The sequence below is a fragment of the Xenopus tropicalis genome, chromosome 7 (genome assembly GCF_000004195.4).
Source record: "Xenopus tropicalis strain Nigerian chromosome 7, UCB_Xtro_10.0, whole genome shotgun sequence".
Classification (NCBI taxonomy): Eukaryota; Metazoa; Chordata; class Amphibia; order Anura; family Pipidae; genus Xenopus; species Xenopus tropicalis.
In genome coordinates, this window is record NC_030683.2 from 95,570,199 (window position 1) to 95,590,324 (window position 20,126).

Consider the following 20,126-nt stretch of genomic DNA (forward strand, 5'->3'; position numbering starts at 1 on the left):
TAAATTGCAAAAGTACTCAGAGAATTACTTTGAATACATTTGTATCAATTCATTTAAGAAAAAGAGATTTTTAAATAAGTCAGCAAACAAAGGCAATTTATTTGACTTATTTCAAAATTTGCTGTGACCTTATAGTTGTCCCTATCACCAATAGACATACAGTCCATACACAGCTTTAAGGTGGCCATACACGTGGCGATCTGATGATGTTTCGTACGACCATCGGTCGCACGAAACATCGTAAGATCCGCCACACACCATTCAGGGCTGAATCGGCAGGTAAGGAGGTAGAAACAATAGGATTTCTACCTACTTCTGCCGATTCAGATCTGAAGGGGGAATTTTGGTCAGGCGCCTTCTATGGCGCCCGATCAAAATTTTCTAACTGGTCCGATCGGCGAGTCGGCCGATATCAGCAGCTTCCTGCGATATCGGTCGACTCGCCGACATACCATACATGCACCGATTATCGTACGAAATGAGGTTTCGTACGATAATATCGGTGCGTGTATGGCCACCTTTACTCAGAAGGTATAAATCTATAGTAAACAGGGCCTCAATAGGGGTTATTTTGCTTAGGAGCCCAGAATCACTTAAGGAGACTTCTTTTATCTTGTATATTTACATTTGTTAAAAAGGCATTCAGCCATTTCTGTTTACTGTTTCAAAGCTTAACTCAATTTAGACCAAATGTATTTAAACTATAATGTTATTTTCCCTAATGTTTGTCCCTAGCACATTTTTGCCCCACTCACTCCTTATCAGAGCTACACCATCATGTGCCATTTGTATTTAACACTATTTAAAGACATCCAATACTGAGAGTCTGCAGATTGGTTGGAATCTCCTTCAAAAAATCTTCCTACAAGATCCCTGTTATATGAACTTACAAAATACACTGCAACTGGAATCAATAACTCATATAAAACATATTTGTAGTGACTTGGGCAAATTTTTACTGGCAGTTTCACGAAAAAAATTGCCAATAGCTAAATGCAGAATTTTGTTGCAAATCCATGCCTGGGAAAAAAAATTAGCTAATCACTACATATTTGTTGTCAAAAATTAGTTTATTTGTAGGAATTGGATGAACAGATACATAAATTTACCATATACAAAAATCACTTTATTGTGCTGCTGGCCTTTTAATGATATCAGTTTTTTTTCATACAACATTCACTTGTTTGGTCACTAGGTGTCACTCACTATTTACTTATGAATTCATCTGTAGAGCTTTTTTCTTTAATCAATTAATTGCACTGTTGGTTACGAATTTGTTATTGCTTTTTATAATACTTGTATCGCACAATGGAGTCTCTATATTGATAAAGAATAAATTCTGTGTGTGCAGATTCACGCGCAGGCCCCCCTGATCTGGATGGATTTTGTTCTCAAGCCTTAGTTATGCTTGATGGATTGTTTGCAAATGTGCCTAATGAATCAAGGGAACCCCGGCGCTACTGCCACCATAAAGGAGGTAATTCCAAGGTTCCCTTTGTGGGCTGTGTCAATACATCCAACACATTAAGGTCCCCATACACTATAAGATCCGCTCGCTTGGCGATGTCGCCAAGCGAGCGGATCTTCTCCCGATATCCCCCACCTACGGGTAGGCGATATCGGGAGAATCCAGGGTAATACGATCGTTTGGCCCTGGGGCCAAACGATCGAATTACAACAACGGCCAATGGCAAAGTCGGTTCGGGGACCGCATCAACCAGCCGATGCGGTCCCCGATCCGACCAGATTTTCTAACCTGCCCGATCGAGATCTGGCCGATTTCAGGCCAGATCTCGGTAGGCAGGCCTGTCAGGAGTGCCCATACACGGGCCGATTAGCTGCCGAATCGGTCCAAGGGACCGATATCGGCAGCTACTATCGGCCCGTGTATGGGGACCTTTAGTGCCTATGGGATATCACACAAACATTGTTTAGATGCTAAAAACTAAAAAGTGACACCCATTCCTACAATTTAAACAATCAGCCACACAAATTTGCTGAGCTCATATATGTGGATGGCCATAACTGTACTGGAATTGTGATGGAAAAATACAGCATTATGGGTATAGCAACATGGCAAATTTGCACTGAAATTACACTTTGCATACTGCACTGCATTCATTAATGAACCCTAACATTTAATAGAGTTGTTTTTCTGTTAATACCCTCTCTAGTGGGTAGATTTTAAAAAAAGCCACATAAAACACTCAGAAAATGTGAATCACAGATAAACTGTAACTTTATCTGCAGCCTATTGTAGCGTACAATTCCAACACAAAGACTTTAATGAGACTTTCTTACCACATCTGTCACAGTCTCTTATAATATACCTCCTCTTATCCTTTCTACAGTGTAAAAACATGTCTTTATCTCTTGTGACAAATGTGTCATTCTCACTAACAAGGTGTTTTATCCTTCACAGCTGGCTGCAAGAGTGATCCAAGCTGATAAGATCTAAGTATGTGGTATTGTCTCTTTGTAAGGGCTCTGGCACACAGGGAGATTAGTCGCCTGCGACAAATCTCCCTTGTCGCGGGCGACTAATCTCCCCGAAATTCCATCCCACTGGCAAAAATGTAAATCGCCGGTGGGATGGCATACGCGGCGTCGTGATTTCCCTGAAATTGCGGAAGTTTCCTCTCAAAGCAACTTCCACAATTTCGGGGACATCACGGCGCCGCGTATGCCATCCCACGGCGACTAATCTCCCCATGTGCCAGAGCCCTAAATGTCTTTATTCAGACTATCTAGGGGAGACAGAAAAAGCTAAATTAGGATAAAATGGGAAATATGGACAAATAGAAGCAGATTTGACAGTCAACAAACAAGACTGTCCCCCATATATAATTAAAGTCTCCCCCCATGCAGTTACCCATAGCAGCCAATGAGATGTTTGCTTTTAAACAGGAAACCATCTGGCCGGTATTTAACAGGCTTAGGCAGTAAATTTGTAATAACTTATAAATCCCTCCCTTTTCTTACTTTCCCCCCTGCCGGTCAGCCTTTATAATCACAAGCCCACCTCTGCCCTGCCTATTTCCCTGACCAGTCTGCCCATTTCCCTTCCCAGCCCCATTCGCCTTTTCCCCACCCAGTCCACCCATTTCCTGCCCATTACATCATAGCCCCACCCCCAAATGACATCATGGCACATCCCTGACTAATCTCCCTGTGTGCCACTGCCCTTACACACTGCCAGGCTGAAATCCAATGGCCACGATAATGCGCTATCTCTGCATAAAATTTGTACACTGATCCTCCAGAACAGATATGTGGTCGCATATTCATCCAACCACAATAAGGTAAAGAGAAGGGGCCGCTCTCCTCATGGCATTTGTTACCACCTTGATAATCGTTTCACCATTATAATGGATTTTTCAAGAGTTTGTAGAGAGGATGTAGAGATTTGTTGCATATTTTTCAGATGACAAATCTCCTGAAATACCTTTTCTTTAGTGTTAGGGTGGTAAAACATATAAATAGCACATAAGAAGCAGAAGGCAATTTTCAGAGGTTTGATGATACATATGTTAAAGTGTTGGAGATTTCTGCTGAAACCAAAGGTATTTTTAGGAGATTTGTCACCTGCAGGTTGTGTAAATTGCCCTGTGTGCCATCAGCCTAAAGTAATAGGAGGCAGCTTAGCAGTTTTGGCCATTTCTGCACTCACTACAGGTGGGTTTCTACTCCAGCAGTGCTATTATCTCAAAGCAGAGCAGTGGCAGCAGCACAGAAACATGGAGGTACTATCAGTTCAGAGAGCTGAATCCTTTAGTAAAGGTGTCAAGGAGCTGCCATCTTGTTACCTTCCCATTGTTCTGCTGATCAGATGCTGGGAGGGAGAAAAGGAGGGGGTGATATCACTCCAATTTACAGCGTAGCAGTAAAGAGAGACTAAAGTTTATCAGAACACAAGTCACAAGGCTGGGGCACTTAGCATAGTAAGAAAATGGCTAGCCTCATGTCAATTTTCCAATTTATATATACAAAAAAAAAATCTGTTTGCTCTTTTGAAAAATGGGTTTCTGTTTAGATTTCTTGAAAAAAAACAGTATTTATTTATCATTAGTTCATCCATTGTTCCTTATTAAATATCAGTAAATGAGCAGTCATCGTCACTGTGCTCCACCATCCCTTCAGTTGTGTTTCTCTTTATCCGCTGTAGTCTCTTCATCTGCCATGGTCAATTAAATATTGGGCACATGGGTTCAGGGGCAACCTGGTTGGCCACCTTGCCCCTGCACCCTGCATGCGCAGTTCTGTCAAGCGCGTGGGGGGGTGCGGGCGCGGAGGGTCATTGCCTCCACCACGTAATGACAAGCGGCGGGGCAATGACAAGGGAGTGCAGACTAGGGGTAGGCAGGAGAGGCTCCTACCTGGCACCCCCCAATTGTTGCACCCTCGGTAGCTGCCTCTTCTGCCTACCCTTAGTTCCAGCCTTGCATGGGTTTACCCAACTACTCTATGCATGCTCCTAAGCATTATGATAAAGTTAGATGTTCAGTTAAGTGAAAAGAGAGTTTCACACATATACTTAAATAATAAAGTAAACATGGTAAAGTGCTTTCCATGGATACATTAACCATTTCAGTATGAAGTATGAACATGACTCACTAAAAAACATTTCCTGACTAGGCCTTCTATGGCCCATCCTCACAAAAATGATATTAAGACTGTGTTAAATATTGTAGGTTTTGCGGCCTGTGTTGGATATAAGGAAGGGAATTGTCCTAGCCTGGGGTCCATCTGGGTCTAAGCTCACCGGGGATGTTCCTCTGGTAGGTCAGTGTGACCCTGCTAAACTGTGCAATTTATTAATGGCGCAGACCTGCCACTGGGTGAATTTGACTTGTAGGATGAGCATTTAGAATATGAGAGGGTAAAATTTTCCTAGTCACAAAAGAATACAACAGATATTATACCAAATTTTATTTTATTATTCTAGTCAGTTTCCTGCAAACAGTTGGGGTTGAAATGAAATATATTGATGGCTATAATAATAATACATGATATTATAATGCAGTTCTTGGTACGTTCCATTGCCAGCAATCGGAACTAATAACATATTTGAAAGTTTTAGTTGTAATTGGTCTTTCAATGGATTTTTAATGTAATACCATGTTGTAGCATTCATTATCAAATAGCATAACATATTCATTGTCATTAAGCAAACGCTTTATCATGAGAATTTATCCAGAAAGTCTGTGACTCAAAACATTCACTGATGACCAAAGTTGCTTTAGCCAGAACTGACGCGTGCTAGAGAAAGTGCCTTTGTGTGTAAGTCAGGGAGCCTACTAGGAACATAAGACTGGCAGGAAGTTTTCTTATGCCCACACCCCCCTTCCCCATGGGGCAAGTATAAACAAGAAACCTTTTCTTTCCTGGGGGGAAAAATCCCAGAAGCACAAGGCACTTCATTTCTTCTTTTTTCCACTAAGTGTCGCTGTTCCCAAGGTTTTTTTTTCCCAATGTCTTAACTTCCCAGCAAGCTGTATTTTTTTTATCAGACTCAGGGCAATTTTGGAGAATTTCTAGTACTGTGGGTGTGGGACCAAATGCTCAATATCTCTGCCTGAAAGCACACAGGGCTTAGTATTATCTCTTTAAAAAGCTGTAGGGAGTATTTCAAGCAACTCGACAATATAAAATCAGTTATAATAAGGGACTCATTTTGTCATGAATGTGACAGTACCTCTATATATTTAATGACATACTTGGCTGAATAGAAATGTATTCTTTCCACTTATACCAGGCATGCAAGTGTGCTTTTTTTGGGGGACTGCATTTTCTGGTATTTATGTGACACCCTCTACTTCTTTATGGCAAATAATTAGGAGTTGTGTCTTGTGACTGAAACTCTAGATATTTAAAATGTGCCAAGAGCACTTTGCTCAGTAAATTTGTCTCTGGGTATCCCCCAGTAATCCCCCGGTACTCCTGGGATATCCAGTGATAAAGTTACTGGGCAAAGTGCTCTTGGCACATTGTAAATAGCTATAGCTTTCCTTATGCTTTGAGTTACAAAGGGTGGATTTTTACCACAAGAGGCAAAGTTTTCTTTTTGACTAATGGCAAAAATGCCCCTGCATCTGGCTTCCTGTTCTTTGTTTATTAAACATCTCTGGAGGCATAAAACATATTTTTTTCCTAGCAAAAACAGCTAAAGAGCACTATGACTGCCTTAGTGCTATATATTTTTACTTGAAAACAACACTGCAGTCTACCTATACTATAGGTGACTATGATGACTGTTGTAGCACTAGTATGTATGATTCTCTAGCAACTGTAATAACATTTAAAATGCAAGGGGATGAAATGGGGCTTACTTGACCTTTAATCTTGAAGAGCAGCAAACAATGCAGTGATCACCCCCCTTTATTTCGAGGGGGCTGACAAGTACCTGTATCTCCCACCAATCCATGCACTCACGGGCATTGAGGGGGGTGCAGTAATCTGGCTTGAAGGGGGGCTCAGAATTTTTTAGCAGGGGGTTAGAAACTTGGGGCTGTAGGATTGTGTCTAATAGCAACTGTAATTATTGTAGATAACAATCAGCTGGCTTAAAATAATGGGGAATAGAATTTGATGACAGCAACATTTGTAGTTTATACAGGTGAGGGGTCCACACCTGCCCAATCTTGAGTATATTTCTTAGTTCTTACGAAAATCCTTACCAGTTGTCTTAAAGAATCATGGCTTTTAGAGTTCAGAAAAATATTTTGTTTTCCAGAAGAATGTCTCCATACAAAATTGGCCACAGCCCCTAAATGGTGATGTGTTGAACTGGGTGTTAATGATTTTTCCATTACTTCCGTGTTTGTCCCATGTCTTTATTCTGTAGCGAGATACATATGTCTTTTGCCATTCTTCTTTTCCCAGATGTTTAGGGTCTACTTGAGGAAACAAATATGTTACACTGAATTTAGTTGATATCAGAATAAAAGTACAAATACATAAAAACTATCAGATAACACTTATCTCTCTTTACCACAGGTAAATTCAATTTAAAAAACATTTCTAAAATGAAGCTGAGCTGCTACTGGGAAATAAGAGAGAAGAAATTTAACTGATTCTTTTTTAAAAACTTAAATTGTTGAGAAATGGTAGAAAAAATAGAAGAGAGGGAACGAATAAAAAACAAAATCTATTTCTGGTGTTCTCCTTGAAGGAAAACTACCTCTTTAACAAAAGAACTGAGAAATCAGGACACAGTTAATATACAGTAGTAACCTTAGCTTGTTAGGGTATTTATATGAAGCGGCCTTAGTATATTTATTCACTTAAGAATTCTGTCTTCTATCACCTGACACAAAAATGCCATCTATGGCTCCTTGCCACATGGAAATAATAGAGTTGTATAGCATTGTTATGTTATGCAGTTAAATGCACCAGCGAAAAAAGAAACATTTTTCAAATTTTGAATTATTTGATTAACATGGAGTCTATAGGAGATGGCTTTCCTGTAACTCTGAGCTTTCTGGATAACGGATTTCTGGATAATGGATCCCATACCTATATTCCATTTTGTCAGTATAGGGTGATTGGAAATAACCAGCGAAGGGAAAGCCAAAGTGAAATCAGGGCCTACTTTCATGGTAGCAGAAGAGGTCTTTTGGTCTATATAGCTGGGTTTCCCTACAATGTTTGAGGTTTTTATATCTATGAAAGTTTTCAAGCATCCAGGACAAGAACTTGCCACAGCTTAGTTTCTTTTTATTGGGGTGGCGGCTCTATACTTCAGAAGAGCAACTTCTTTTGGGATTCTTTAATAAAAGCTTCAGGCAAATACCAAACTGAAGCCAAATGACAACCTAATGCTGTGTGCACAGTTAGAAATTTTGATGTCGTTTTTTATGACAAAAAGTCACATGATTTTAAGGACTTGGGTTCAGTTCGGCCAGGTACATGGATCTGGCTGAAAACTTCAAATCCTGCTAAAAAAGGCAGAATCATGGGCGAATCCTAAACGAATCCTGTACTCCTAGAAAAGCAAGCGATAGCCAACACCTAAGTAATATAATGATAAACTGAAGACCTCAAATAGGGGATTATATAGAATTTAGATACATTTATTTAGAATCTAGCTTTGTTCATACAAAATATAGTAGTGTTTCTGAAGCAACCACACAGCGTTTGCCAGTACAGGGCAACTCTACTAAATATTTTAATTACTTTAATACACTTTAATTTTTTGCTAGCTACATGAAACAGCAGGGACTACAGCAGGAACTAAAAGCTACAGCTAGCTATAATCAGTGTAATGACTTCCGACATCCCCTCAATGTAAGGAAAGCTTAAAGGAACAGTAACGCCAAAAAATGAAAGTGTATGAAAGTAATTAGAATATAATGTACTGCTTCCCTGCACTGGTACAACTGGGGTGTTTTCCCCAGAAACTTATATAAACAAAGTTGCTCTGTAGCAATGGGGGCAGCCATTCAAAGGAGAAAAGGCACAGGCACATAGCAGATAACAGATAAAACACTATTGTATTCTAGAGAGGTTAACTGTTATCTGCTATGTAACCTGTGCCTTTTCTCCTTTTTTCCAGCTTGAATGGCTGCCCCCATGGCCACACACCAGCTTATTTGTATAAACTATATTAGCATTACTGTAGCAAAAACACAACTTTTTTTTATCATTTTTGGTGTTATTGTTCCTTTAATGTGCTACATGTATGGGAGAGTCAGAGGCCGAAAATCTCTATAAAGTAAACTGCATTCCCTGTAATTAAAAATTCTTTAAAAAGACTTTTGAGACACTAGATTATATCTAACAGTACTGACACACAAAAAGATTTTAGTGTCAGACTGGCCTGCCGGGGCACCAGGATAAAACCAGGTGGGCCCAGGCCCGAACCCCGTATGAGCACTCCCACCATCCGCCGGTGTCCCTCCCCTGTTGTGCCGCAGGTGAGTTTCATTTAAGCGTGCTCGGGGAGGGGGTCAGAGGGTGTTGGTGGCTCCTGCGGGGGGGGGGGGGGCGGGGTGTGAAGGCAGTGGACAATGTGCAATAAAAATTAAGATAAATACTTACGAATATCTGCCCATTTTTCGCAGAATTAATAGGATAATTATGGCAATAAATCCAATCATTAACGCAGTGCCAGCTATTATTCCAATCAGCGTGCGTACCTCTAGGCCTTCAAGAAGAACAAAGGGAATTTTTTAGGCATTTCTGACACATAAGCCAGGAACAAATGGAAGTGAGACTTTATATGAATTGGGAGCATATTCATCAAAATAGAAAATTAGAGCTAACTACAGGAAAATTCACCCACATTCTATTTTTTTCTATGGACTTTTTAGAAGTTTATTTATCAAATGGTGAACTTTAACTTTCATCTATCAATAAACACACTTCTAAAAATCCCATAGGAATAAAAATAAAATGGGTGAATTTTTTGGTGGGGAGCTCTAATCTCACATTTTGATAAATCTGCCCCTTAATGTTGCTAAACTGTCTAAAACGGCAAAGATCTCAGAAATCATTAAAATTAGAAAATTAATGTAAAATGCAAAAGTCCTCAGAGAAGTATTCTGAATAAATTTACATCATTTTTTTGTTTTGTCTTTCACCAAATAAATCAAGCAATTTATGAATTTTGGCCTTCAGCTCTAATGTGAAGAACTTGCAATTAGGCAGTCACTGGTATTTGCTGAGTGTGTGGTTATACATTATACCAGGAGCTAGTTTATCTACTGAATGTAGATTGTAGTCATATGGGCAAATATAAATAAAATTTCCCATAATTTATACCTTCAGGGTCTTCCTTAACTTCTACATTTGTTGAAGTATCGTTTCTTGGGATTGTAGTCTCTATGTTAGTTTTTGAAGCCTCTGTAAAGATGTCGTAGTTCTCTGTAATATTAACTTCTGTTGCAGGACCCTTTATCATGTCAATTCAAAAAAAATATAGGTATAGTTAAAGGAATCAAAGTAATGGTAAAAATAAAACATCAATCACAATAAGTTTCCTTAAAGGAATATTGTCATGAGAAAATAAGTTTTTTTCAAAACACATCAGTTAGTAGAGCTTCCCCAGCAGAATCCTGCATTGAAATCCATTTTTAAAAAACACAAACAGATTTTTTTTATATTTAATTTTGAACTTTCACATGGGGCCAGACATATTCTTCATTTCCCAGGGTGCCACAGCCATGTGACCTGTGCTCTGATAAACTTCAGTCACACTTTACTGCTGAGCTGCAAGTTGGAGTGATATCACCCCCCTCCCAGCAGCCAATCAGCAGAACAATGGGAAGGGAGCAAGATAGCAGCTCCCAGTAGGTATCAGAATAGCACTCAATAGTAAGAAATCCAAGTCTGGCTTGGGACTCCTCCAGTTACATGGGAGTAGAAGAAACAATAGGTTATATGAAAGCAGTTCTAATGTGTAGCGCTGGCTCCTTCTGAAAGCTCAGACTCAGGCACAATGCAATGAGATGGCGCCTACACACCAATATTACAGCTAAAAAAATACATTTGTTGGTTCAGGAATAACATTTTAAATGGTAGAGTGAATTATTTGCTATGTAAACAGTGTCATTTCAGAAATAAAAATGATGCCATAAAATCATGACAGTATCCCTTTGCAAAATAAAGGTATAGGATCCATTATCTGGAAACCCATTATCCAGAAAGCTCCTTATTACAGAAAAGCCATCTCCCATAGACTCCATTTTAATCAAACAATATACATTTAAAAAAAATATATTTGTGTTTTCTCTGTAAAAATAAAAAGTACCTTGTACTTGATCCTAACAAAGATATAATTAATCCTACTGGGTTTATTTCAGGTTTAAATTACTTTTCAGTAGGTTTAAGGAACCCCAGGTTCTGGATAACAGGTCCCATACCTGTATCCATGTTCAGGCAGCCAATTAAGGAAATTGATAAACTGATGAGTTTCTTGCTCTGGCTTGCTGTCCTAAATGTTTTAGTTTATATAAATGCACTGTACAAATGATATTCCTTGAATTAAGGTGCTTCTGTGTTCCTATTGTTTTCAGACAAGAGCATTTACAAAACACATTCCATACCTGAGTATGTAATTCAGATGAATATGACAATGTATTTTCAGTTTCCCCCTCTGTGGCTGCCTCAGTATACGGCTGTAATGTTCCTTTACACATAAATAGAAAAAGAAAATGTTAAATTAATAACTAAATCACACACATTTTACCAGCCCTCTATTTCTACTGGAAATTTGTATATTACTTTTAAATATGTCAGCCTATTTGCATCATACATTTTCCTACTGGTGCAGCAGAGTTTTGATATGAATAAACTGCAACTATTGTTTCTGAAAGTTTTACGTAAAAAAAAATAAATAAACTAAACAGCGATGTTTCCAAAAATCTTTTTTTATTAATATTTTATGCTGTGATGACCAATAAATGTTAGCTAGGGGTTCAACCTTTTCTGCTTAAGAACACAGGGCTTCCTATATCTGTTTTTCCCTATAAATAACATTGACATCAAGTATCCTTTTACCCAGCCTGGGGCAGCCCTAGCTTTGGAATACAATATTAAATGAGATTTCCAGAATGTAGTGACATGGATCATGCTAAGCAGGGATCAGAAGGCTAAGGGAAAAAGCTTGCTGCAAGCATTACATGCTACAAGTAGCTTCAGTACTAGCGGACAAGGGGCTATTCATTGACTGTACGCACGCCATGGACCAGGACAAGAGACTGTCTGTTGAAAAAAGGTAGCAAAATGTAGTTTTAACATATTGTACTTATTTATATAATTATTCACATAATTACTGTTAAAAGGTGAACATATTAAAATGTTTACAAACTGAGCATAACACATTCGCCACCTTTGCACCATTCTGCTACTGGCTATACATCGCTCAGGGTCACTGGCTTGCAGTGATGTCAGTTGTAGTAACACACATTATCAGGGCCCCAGACTGCAAGGCCACACCTGACAGCCGTCGCCCATGAACATCATAAAGATATTGCAGCCAAATGCAGACATAGTGCAAAATAAGCAAAGAGTCCTGCAGCAGTTCTTCTAAATGTAGGGTGGTGCGCAAGATTGTGTCCATTTCTGTTATTTTATCCTGACCCAAGCTTAGTAAATGACAACCCTAGATTCTTCCAATCTGGAAGGAGGCAGCTATTTTTGGCAAGCCCAGGTGGTTAGGGCACACCACAAGTTGGCAATATCTATCTACTGAAACAGAAATTGCAAAGAACCCCCTTTAATGGAAATACAGCCTAACCAAGGTTTATAAATGTATAAAAAAGTATGTATTACTTTTGCAAAAAATGATAAACCTTGTATAAAAACACACTATTTAAATTAGGCACATAGGGTAAGTCACAGTAATACAGTCACTGAGTACCCAGGTACAAAAAACATGCCCAGAACAGTACATAAATGCCAGCACATTAAGTGCAAATTACATATGTACTGGCAGGGGCATGTTCCTATCATAAAGCTCATGATGGAGCAGTAAGGCACACAAAAGGGAGCTTCTAGGGTCTGGCTGCTCTCTTCACCTAGCAGTGAACTGCACTGTGCAAGTCAATCCTTTTTATTACCACTTGCCATAGTGAGACATTTAATCAGATGTAATCTGAGACTGCAGGCTGTGCTCTGAAAATCAGGTCCCAGGTAAAGACAGTTGGGAGGTATGAATATATGAATACTGCAAAGAGGGGAGCCAAGATTTATATAATGTAGCCTCGGGTACTTTCTTGTGCATGGTTCAAGGATTCTTAAGAAAATAGTCTAGTAAGCTTCCTGTTTGGTTGAGGACAGGGGTGGAGCATGTTATACATGGAGGTGACAGGAACAGGATCAGAAGAAAAAGGGCAAGTGAAGGATGGAGCAGCTGTCGATCAGACAGGTCTAAAAATCCCATCAGTCTGAGGACAACATCAGCTCTTTGCCTGCATCCCATCATTATGATCAGATCATTCAGCCCTCTGGTCAAATGTTTGGATCACCCCAAGGTGCTCATACCAGGGCAAGATCTGTTCTTTAGGCAACCTACACAACATTATTTTACAAACCTTACTACTTTTGGGTGAATGATTACTCTACATATCAAGGAAAACATTTTTATAACAGTTATTTTGCCATCTGAGAGTTACATATTTCACACACTATAGTGTTACAGGGATCATAAAAGAATAACGAGCATGTAGTGAGAGTGTAAAAGTGTGTAAAATCCTGTGCCTTTGGGCACTATGCAAGGGGTAGGGTAGAGGTTAGCACCTTTTTTTGCCCTTTGCATTCTGCCCTGGGCATTGTAAATAAACCCTCATATTACTATCCCATAGAATTTATGTACCAATAGTTAATTATATTTTACTAGAAATGTATAATTACTAGAAGAGTATAATTACTAGAAAATGTATAATGCATTGCCCAAGGATATAACTGAATTCTCACCTAGTAACCATGCACACAATAACAGACATTAGGCTATGAATTCAATTTAAAAGATCTAAATAGAAAGCAAATAATTACTCAGCCAGGGAACAAGAGACAGACACAGGCACAGCCAGTAACAAAGCTAGAAACACTGTTATAGCAGCAAGGAAAGCTCTGGAACAGAACTATAATTGTATTATGTATCTCCTAATATTTCCATTACACAAATACAAAGGTTATATCAAACAACCAGCAGTAATAGACCACATTTATGACTGCAGTGCAATGTTCAAAGTTGTATCTGCAAATTGCCATGGTTTTCCCTACAATGTAACTTTTTTTCCCCAAAATTACAGTGTCACACAAATGCAATTCTACTTGTGTTTCTGATGCATCAACGCAAATGCATATGCTCTGCAATCTTACATTAGACTGGATGGGGGGGGGGGCTCAGGATATACCCTGTTGTGTCCTAAACTGTACCCTGTAAGAATCTATGTTTTCTGTACAACTTGCACATAATTTAGTGTTTTAATTTTAATATGTTTTAGTAACTCACTCTTGCCACTAGGGTTGCCACCTTTTTAAAAAAAAAAAAAAAAAAAATACCTGCCTTGCTATATTATCTTTTTTCCATTATTAAATAAAATATATTTTCGTTATCTTTTCCCACTGCTATTCCCTATTTCCCTTAGGCTATTTGATATAGTTTGCAAAATAAATTGGAAAGAATTTTATAGCTGGAAATTTAGTGCGTCAGTATGGAAATCCACACAAGGTGAGGGATACATTAGGCAGTGAGTAACTAAAAACATTTTTATGGACAAAAGTGCATGATGCCTAAGGGGCGCAAGAGGTTGCTCAGTAGAGCTCATACAGAGAACACTCCTTCCCAGGGTCTGGCTGTGCTCTGCACCTTGTGCTGGATTTTTCCCCTGAGTCTAGACTCAGTAAGTATTTACTAGAGATATCTCACAGGAATTTCAATTTAATTTTTTTCCCCCAATCCCCATGCAGCAACCATGAGGTTGAACTGAAGAAGCTGCTCGGATGAGTAGTGAAACGTCTTCAATGATTACCAAACAAGTCCAGTTGCTTTAAATTTATTTATACTAGATATACCATGACCTGGATGAATGAAAATCTTCATAGACATACAACCATGAGGTTCTTTTCTGTGGTTTCTAAAACCGGCATCCCATCAGGCATTAGGGGATGTCATTTAATTTTTAGAATCATCTTTTGAAAGCATATGGTTGTGGGGAAAATCAGGATCATAACTGAAAAACAAATCATGATTTTGGGCTTTTTTGTTTGCTGGTGTCACATTAAACTAGGGATGCACAGAACCCAGTTTTTCGGGTTCGGCTGAACTCCCGAATCCATATTGAGGGATTAAGCCGAATACTGAAACGGTTAAAATTTTACACCTCTGTGTTTATGTGGCGACATTAACCCTTCCAAATCCTTCTTAGCATATTCTAATTAGGATTTGGATTCAGTTCAGCCAGGACCGTGGATTTGGCTGAATCTGAACCCTGCTGAAAAAGGCAAAATCCTGGCGAACACTGAACCAAATCCTGGATTGCATCCCTACATTAAACCTCCATTATTCCTACAATTTCCCAGCAGGGGGAGAGAGTTAAATGTAGCAGCAGCAGGATTAATCTCACAGCCCTTCCAAGGCCAGCTGGGCAGTATGTCACCTTAAAATACCAGCCAAGGCTGGGGCCAGCATAACAAATTTATTGACAATGCATTTGCTGGTAAATTCGTAGCTACCTGTCATTCTGCCCCAGCCTACTGGGAATCCCCACCTCCAGCTTTGGCTCATCGCCCATACTACTTCCCCCACCCCTTTTGCTTAACTGCTCTTCCCCATACATAATCGCCCCTACACAGCCGCTCCCCTCTCAGTGCAGGGCAAAATATTTACCACAGAAAGGTGGCAGCCTTAATGGTATTACAGGCTATTTACATGCATGCATGGTTTTAAAACTATAGTATATTTCTGGGGCAATGGCATATGACCGTTCCTGAGAAATGAAGCATTAACAATTTAGTATGCTGGATATACTTTACAGGTTGACCTTAAGACAATACTAAGAACAAGACTGCAAATGAACCTTTGTATTTACTTGTAAAAATCTTAAAGGAGAAGTGAAACCCCCCACCATAAGGGTCCCCCTGCCGCCTCCCCAATATCAGTGTCTGCCCCCTGAAAGCCTTGAGCCTCCCATACCATACCATAACCATAGTTTTCCCATTAATACTATTCTGAATGGGCTATTGGATTGTCTTTATTGCTCAGCGGTGGCTAAAAGACAAAAACAGACTACCGAATGATTACTTTTCACTAGGAATTGTGCTATTAATGGTGCATTGGAATGACTGTCACCTGAAATGCAGATAAATTCCATGTGTGTTCCATCTGTTTGCATTGTTATTGCTAAACCTGTAGACTTTAGATAAAAGAAGAAACATTTTAGGTTACACCACCAATCTATCCAGGCCATGCCCCACCTACTCCTTATTAAGCCCCTCCCCAGTTCTTGACTGTCCTGGCTAACCTGGGACCATTGTGCGGTGCAGGTAAAAAAAAATGCTGCATTACTGGGATGGCTTGGGGGATATATCAATTTATTGTTTGCTCAGCATCTATCAAAATGGCATCTTCAGTGTCTAATAAAAAGGGCAACAACAAATTAAACGGCAACAACAGCTTATGCTGTGTTAACTCTGCAGCCTCATGTTGGTGTGTACTTATTTGAGTAACTTTCAAAGATGGGTGTTTGAAGTCATTTTATGCTGAGGTTTATGGTCGGCCCCAAAGCTGCTATTTACTTGGATGTTTTGAAATGAAACACGTTATTCTTTGCTGGAGATCATACCACTGTACATCTGAAGCCCCTTGTGACGCTCTACCTCAGGCGTCTAATTTCTCCAAAATGCCTTTCAACCGGCAACAATACACAAAAAATACACCAAAAAGTGGTACGTATGCCTTTCTACCAGCAACCTACATTTTTCCATGGGCCATCAGTCTATGCAGGCCTGGACTGGGATTCAAAATAAGCATTTCATGTCCACAGAGGCCCAAACAGCCCCCACCAGCCCAATAAATAGTGATTGTCTGTGGCATCTTACTGCAGCCTCTCTGGCATTTGGCTGAATCAACAGATTGCCAGTCTGGGCCTTATTGTAAGCTCCACTGGGAGAGGGACTGATGGGAAATATGTATAAACTCTGTAAAGCACTGTAGCAATGAGTGGTGCGATATTAATACAGGGAATAAATGATAAATAAATATGTCCACTGTGTCACTGTTTGCAGATCACTAGGGTCACAATCCCACATATATTGGTAAAAGTGCAGAAAGGCCATAAGTGGTCTTCACAGTGAGCATAGATAAAACAGTGGAGGTGTAGAAAAAAAACCTGCTATACATCCTGCTATACATCCACATTTCTAATTCACTTCAAGCACTGAAGCAGGCGGTTTATATACGAACATAGACTTGTTATAAGCAAATGTATCAATGACAAGCTCCAGCTATGACTCTTCTCTTTTCTTTTTGCTCTTATTATATGGCAAAGCTAATCAGTTTTTATAACTGGCAGGGCAGAGTTGGATAGAAAATCCTGACAAAAGTACATCACACCTTCAGGGTAATCTAACTGAAAGTTGCAAGTTGTTTACATGACTAATAAACCATAATAATAATAACAACAACCAATCAGGAGATAGCATTCATTGGGCATTTATTTTAAAGCAAACCCTACAATTTTCCCAAATATAATTTTAAGTTCAGGTTTAAATTAGGGATGTTTAACCTGGTGCTTGCAGTTTATATTGTTCTAAATCTCTCAGCAACCCACTGTTGGGTACTGCTGCAATCTGTAGTTCAGCAACATCTGGAGGAATGCAGGTTTGGACATCCCAAGTTCAATATTCTCCCACCTAAGTTGGGAGCCTTAGCCTTGTGCATAGTTTTAAGGGCCCCTCTTCTCTTATCCTGGTTCTCTGCCTTCTCAGGTTCTCTTTATTTGCATTAACCTCATGAATGTAAAAAGCAAATTATCTTACAAAAATCTCTATGTTCCGTGGAAGAGTATGAATGAGCCCCATTGTTAAGCACTTTCCTGTTCAGTCAGTGCTTCTGAAAAAATGCAGTACATAAGGAAAGATAAACAGAGCTGCATGAATGGAAATAATTTAAAATGAACATAAAGATATTTATCTGTCCAACCGTAGCTTGATTCCTTAACTAAAAGCCCTCTATTGCCACACAGTAAGCCCTTCAACTGTGTTTTTAAAGCTAATGTCTAGACCAGTTCAGTTAAACACAGATACATATTTACAAGTGATGTCTTGTGGGAATTCTACAATTTCATTTTCATTTGCCAGTAATGATTATATTCATAAACATTCTGTGTGAAATAAGACACATCTGCTTTGTAAAAAAAAAAAAAAACATACATACATACATATGGGATCCACTATCCGATATGCATAAACCTGTTATGTAGAAAGCTCCAAATTACGGGAAGGCCAACTCCCATACACTTCATTAAAATCAAATAATTCAAAGTTAAAAATTATTTACTTTTTCTCTGTAATAATAAAAGAGCATGTTGTACTTGATCCCAACTAGGATACAATCCATCCTTACTGAAAAACAAACCATTCTACTGGGTTTATTTCATGATTACATTTCTTTTTTAGCAGACTTAAGGTATGGAGTTCCAAATTACATAAATACCCCTTATTCGGAAAACCCCAGGCCCTGAGCATTCTGGATAACAGGTCCCATACCTGTGTGTATGTGTATATATATATATATATATATAGCTTTACTGTCTGTTAGTCTGTCTGCAAAACCTGTGATTCCAACAAGTAAAGGCAAGTAAAGCTAATATTAATTTGCCCCATTAGCTGTCCCTTCTCACTGATAAGATCCTTGTTACCGAGCAGAGTTCAGTGATATATTTGTACCACTTTATCACTGTTTCTAGTGCAAGCTCATATTGGTATGGATTTCCATTCTCCCGGTTAGAGTTGTATTATATTTGTTACAAAAAACAGTACTGAAAATAATACACACTATATAAGGTATAGGTATTTGCGAGACCTAATATGGTCTAGGTAGAGTTAGTATAAGTACATAGGAAAGGATGGCTGTGCTTACCTTTGTGAGCCTCTACACAAAATGTGAAGCCAGCTAGCAGGAAAGCCAGGATTTGTAATGTGTTCATTGTCTCAGTAGCAGATCTCTTCCACAGGACAATAAATATAAGTTTCTAATGAGCAATAAAATATTTCTAAAATTTAAATTAGATGGAGACGCACTTTGGTTAGTGATTCAAAAATGTGAAGAGCATGAGCTAGTGAGAATGTGTGGGAGGGAGGGTTATACAGAGGGGCTTGTCTAAGGTGGTCTCATACTCCTGATCCTCCCTGGAGTGGCTGTTTGGGCAGCACAAAAACATGATCTCATCCGCAGCTTCTAAAAGGCTTTTCAGGAGCCACATGTGCTCTGTTCCTGCTCTCACAGGCACTTTATTAATGTCTCATTGGATTAAAATTAACTTTTTTTGACTTCATGTAATGACAAAATGAATCGTAGTAGGACAAGCCATTTCACTATATTTCTTACTGCTCCCAATACAGTATTACACATGGAATCTGATAGCCTTCAGATACGGGCAAACAATTTTGTAGCGGTAGAAATTTGGTAACCTATCGTCTACATAACTCGTTTACAGGTAGGGGACCTGTGATCTGAAATGCTCGGGACCTGGGGTTTTCCAGCTAAGGGACCTAATTTGGATCACCATACCTGATCTCCACTAAAAAATCATTTAAACATTAAAGAAACCCAATAGGATTGTTTTGCCTCCAATAAGGATTAATTATATCAGGCAATGTATTACTATTTTTAAAAATGTAAATTAGAGTCTATGGGTGATGGACTTCCTGTAATTCGGAACTTTATGGATAACAGGTTTCCTGATAAGGGATCCCATACCTGTATTCCAATATTTATATACAAGGACATTATTTGGTGTTTGTGGCTGACCCCTACTGCATGCTGAATTGTTAAATGTAATTTCATATTTCATAGCCATTTATAAAGTATAAGACAAATACTTCAGAAAATAAATATATAACCTGCACAAAACATAGCATTGTATAAAGAACCATATACATTGATTGTCATGTGCTTTTAGATGTAATTCATAAATTCACATTGCCATGAGTTATTGCCCAGGTGCAACTTTGCCTTCAAAAAAGGAAAAACAAATAACCACAAGGTGGCACTAATAATTCATACACATTTTGTTTAACCTTGAAGCGCTTATAACAGATGCTAAACAACAGAACAAGCAACAGAAACTGTAGAATATATATTTACCAGCTTTATTTATATTGCAGCAATATATTTTATGAAGCACTTTACAGAGATTGTATATCTCGGACATCAGTCCCTGCCCCAGTGGAGCTTCCAATCTAAGGCTTCTTTTACATAGCATAGCATACACATACTAGGGTCATGCGTGTGTGGCATTAGCCTCATGTTAGAGGGGCCCTCTCTGAAGCGACAGGACCTTTCTAGCCCTAGCTTCCCATTGTTTTTAATGTTGGATGCTCCAGCCATTGGAGCCATGGATGGTTTACGTAGCATAGCATACACATACTAGGGTCAATAGTATGGGAGAGGGTATGGA

The 20,126-nt window shown here is 39.0% G+C and overlaps 1 protein-coding gene across 2 annotated transcripts; it reads right to left on the reverse strand.

Annotated features, from left to right (window-relative positions):
• Positions 1-4,914: 4,914 nt before the first annotated feature.
• On the reverse strand, positions 4,915-18,801 carry pdpn (podoplanin). 2 transcript variants are annotated; one of them, XM_031906608.1, is made up of 5 exons: positions 18,587-18,801; positions 11,046-11,128; positions 9,763-9,892; positions 9,040-9,145; positions 4,915-6,893 (listed from the first exon to the last, which is right to left on the reverse strand). In XM_031906608.1, exons 1-5 carry the CDS (start codon positions 18,651-18,653, stop codon positions 6,887-6,889), a joined length of 393 nt encoding a protein of 130 aa, XP_031762468.1. In that variant the 5' UTR covers positions 18,654-18,801; the 3' UTR covers positions 4,915-6,886. The 2 variants fall into 2 exon arrangements, with proteins under 2 accessions (XP_031762468.1, XP_031762467.1); XM_031906607.1 differs by having other exon boundaries at positions 4,915-6,896.
• Between the last annotated feature and the right edge of the window lie 1,325 nt (positions 18,802-20,126).

Excerpts from the sequence above, each read along its gene's own strand:
- pdpn (XM_031906607.1), bottom strand. The coding sequence starts at position 18,653 with ATGAACACATTACAAATCCTGGCTTTCCTGCTAGCTGGCTTCACATTT. Across the intron at positions 9,893-11,045 it reads CATCTGAATTACATACTCAG|GGTCCTGCAACAGAAGTTAA; the intron begins GTATGGAATGTG and ends GACATGATAAAG. Across the intron at positions 9,146-9,762 it reads AGTTAAGGAAGACCCTGAAG|GCCTAGAGGTACGCACGCTG; the intron begins GTATAAATTATG and ends TTCTTCTTGAAG.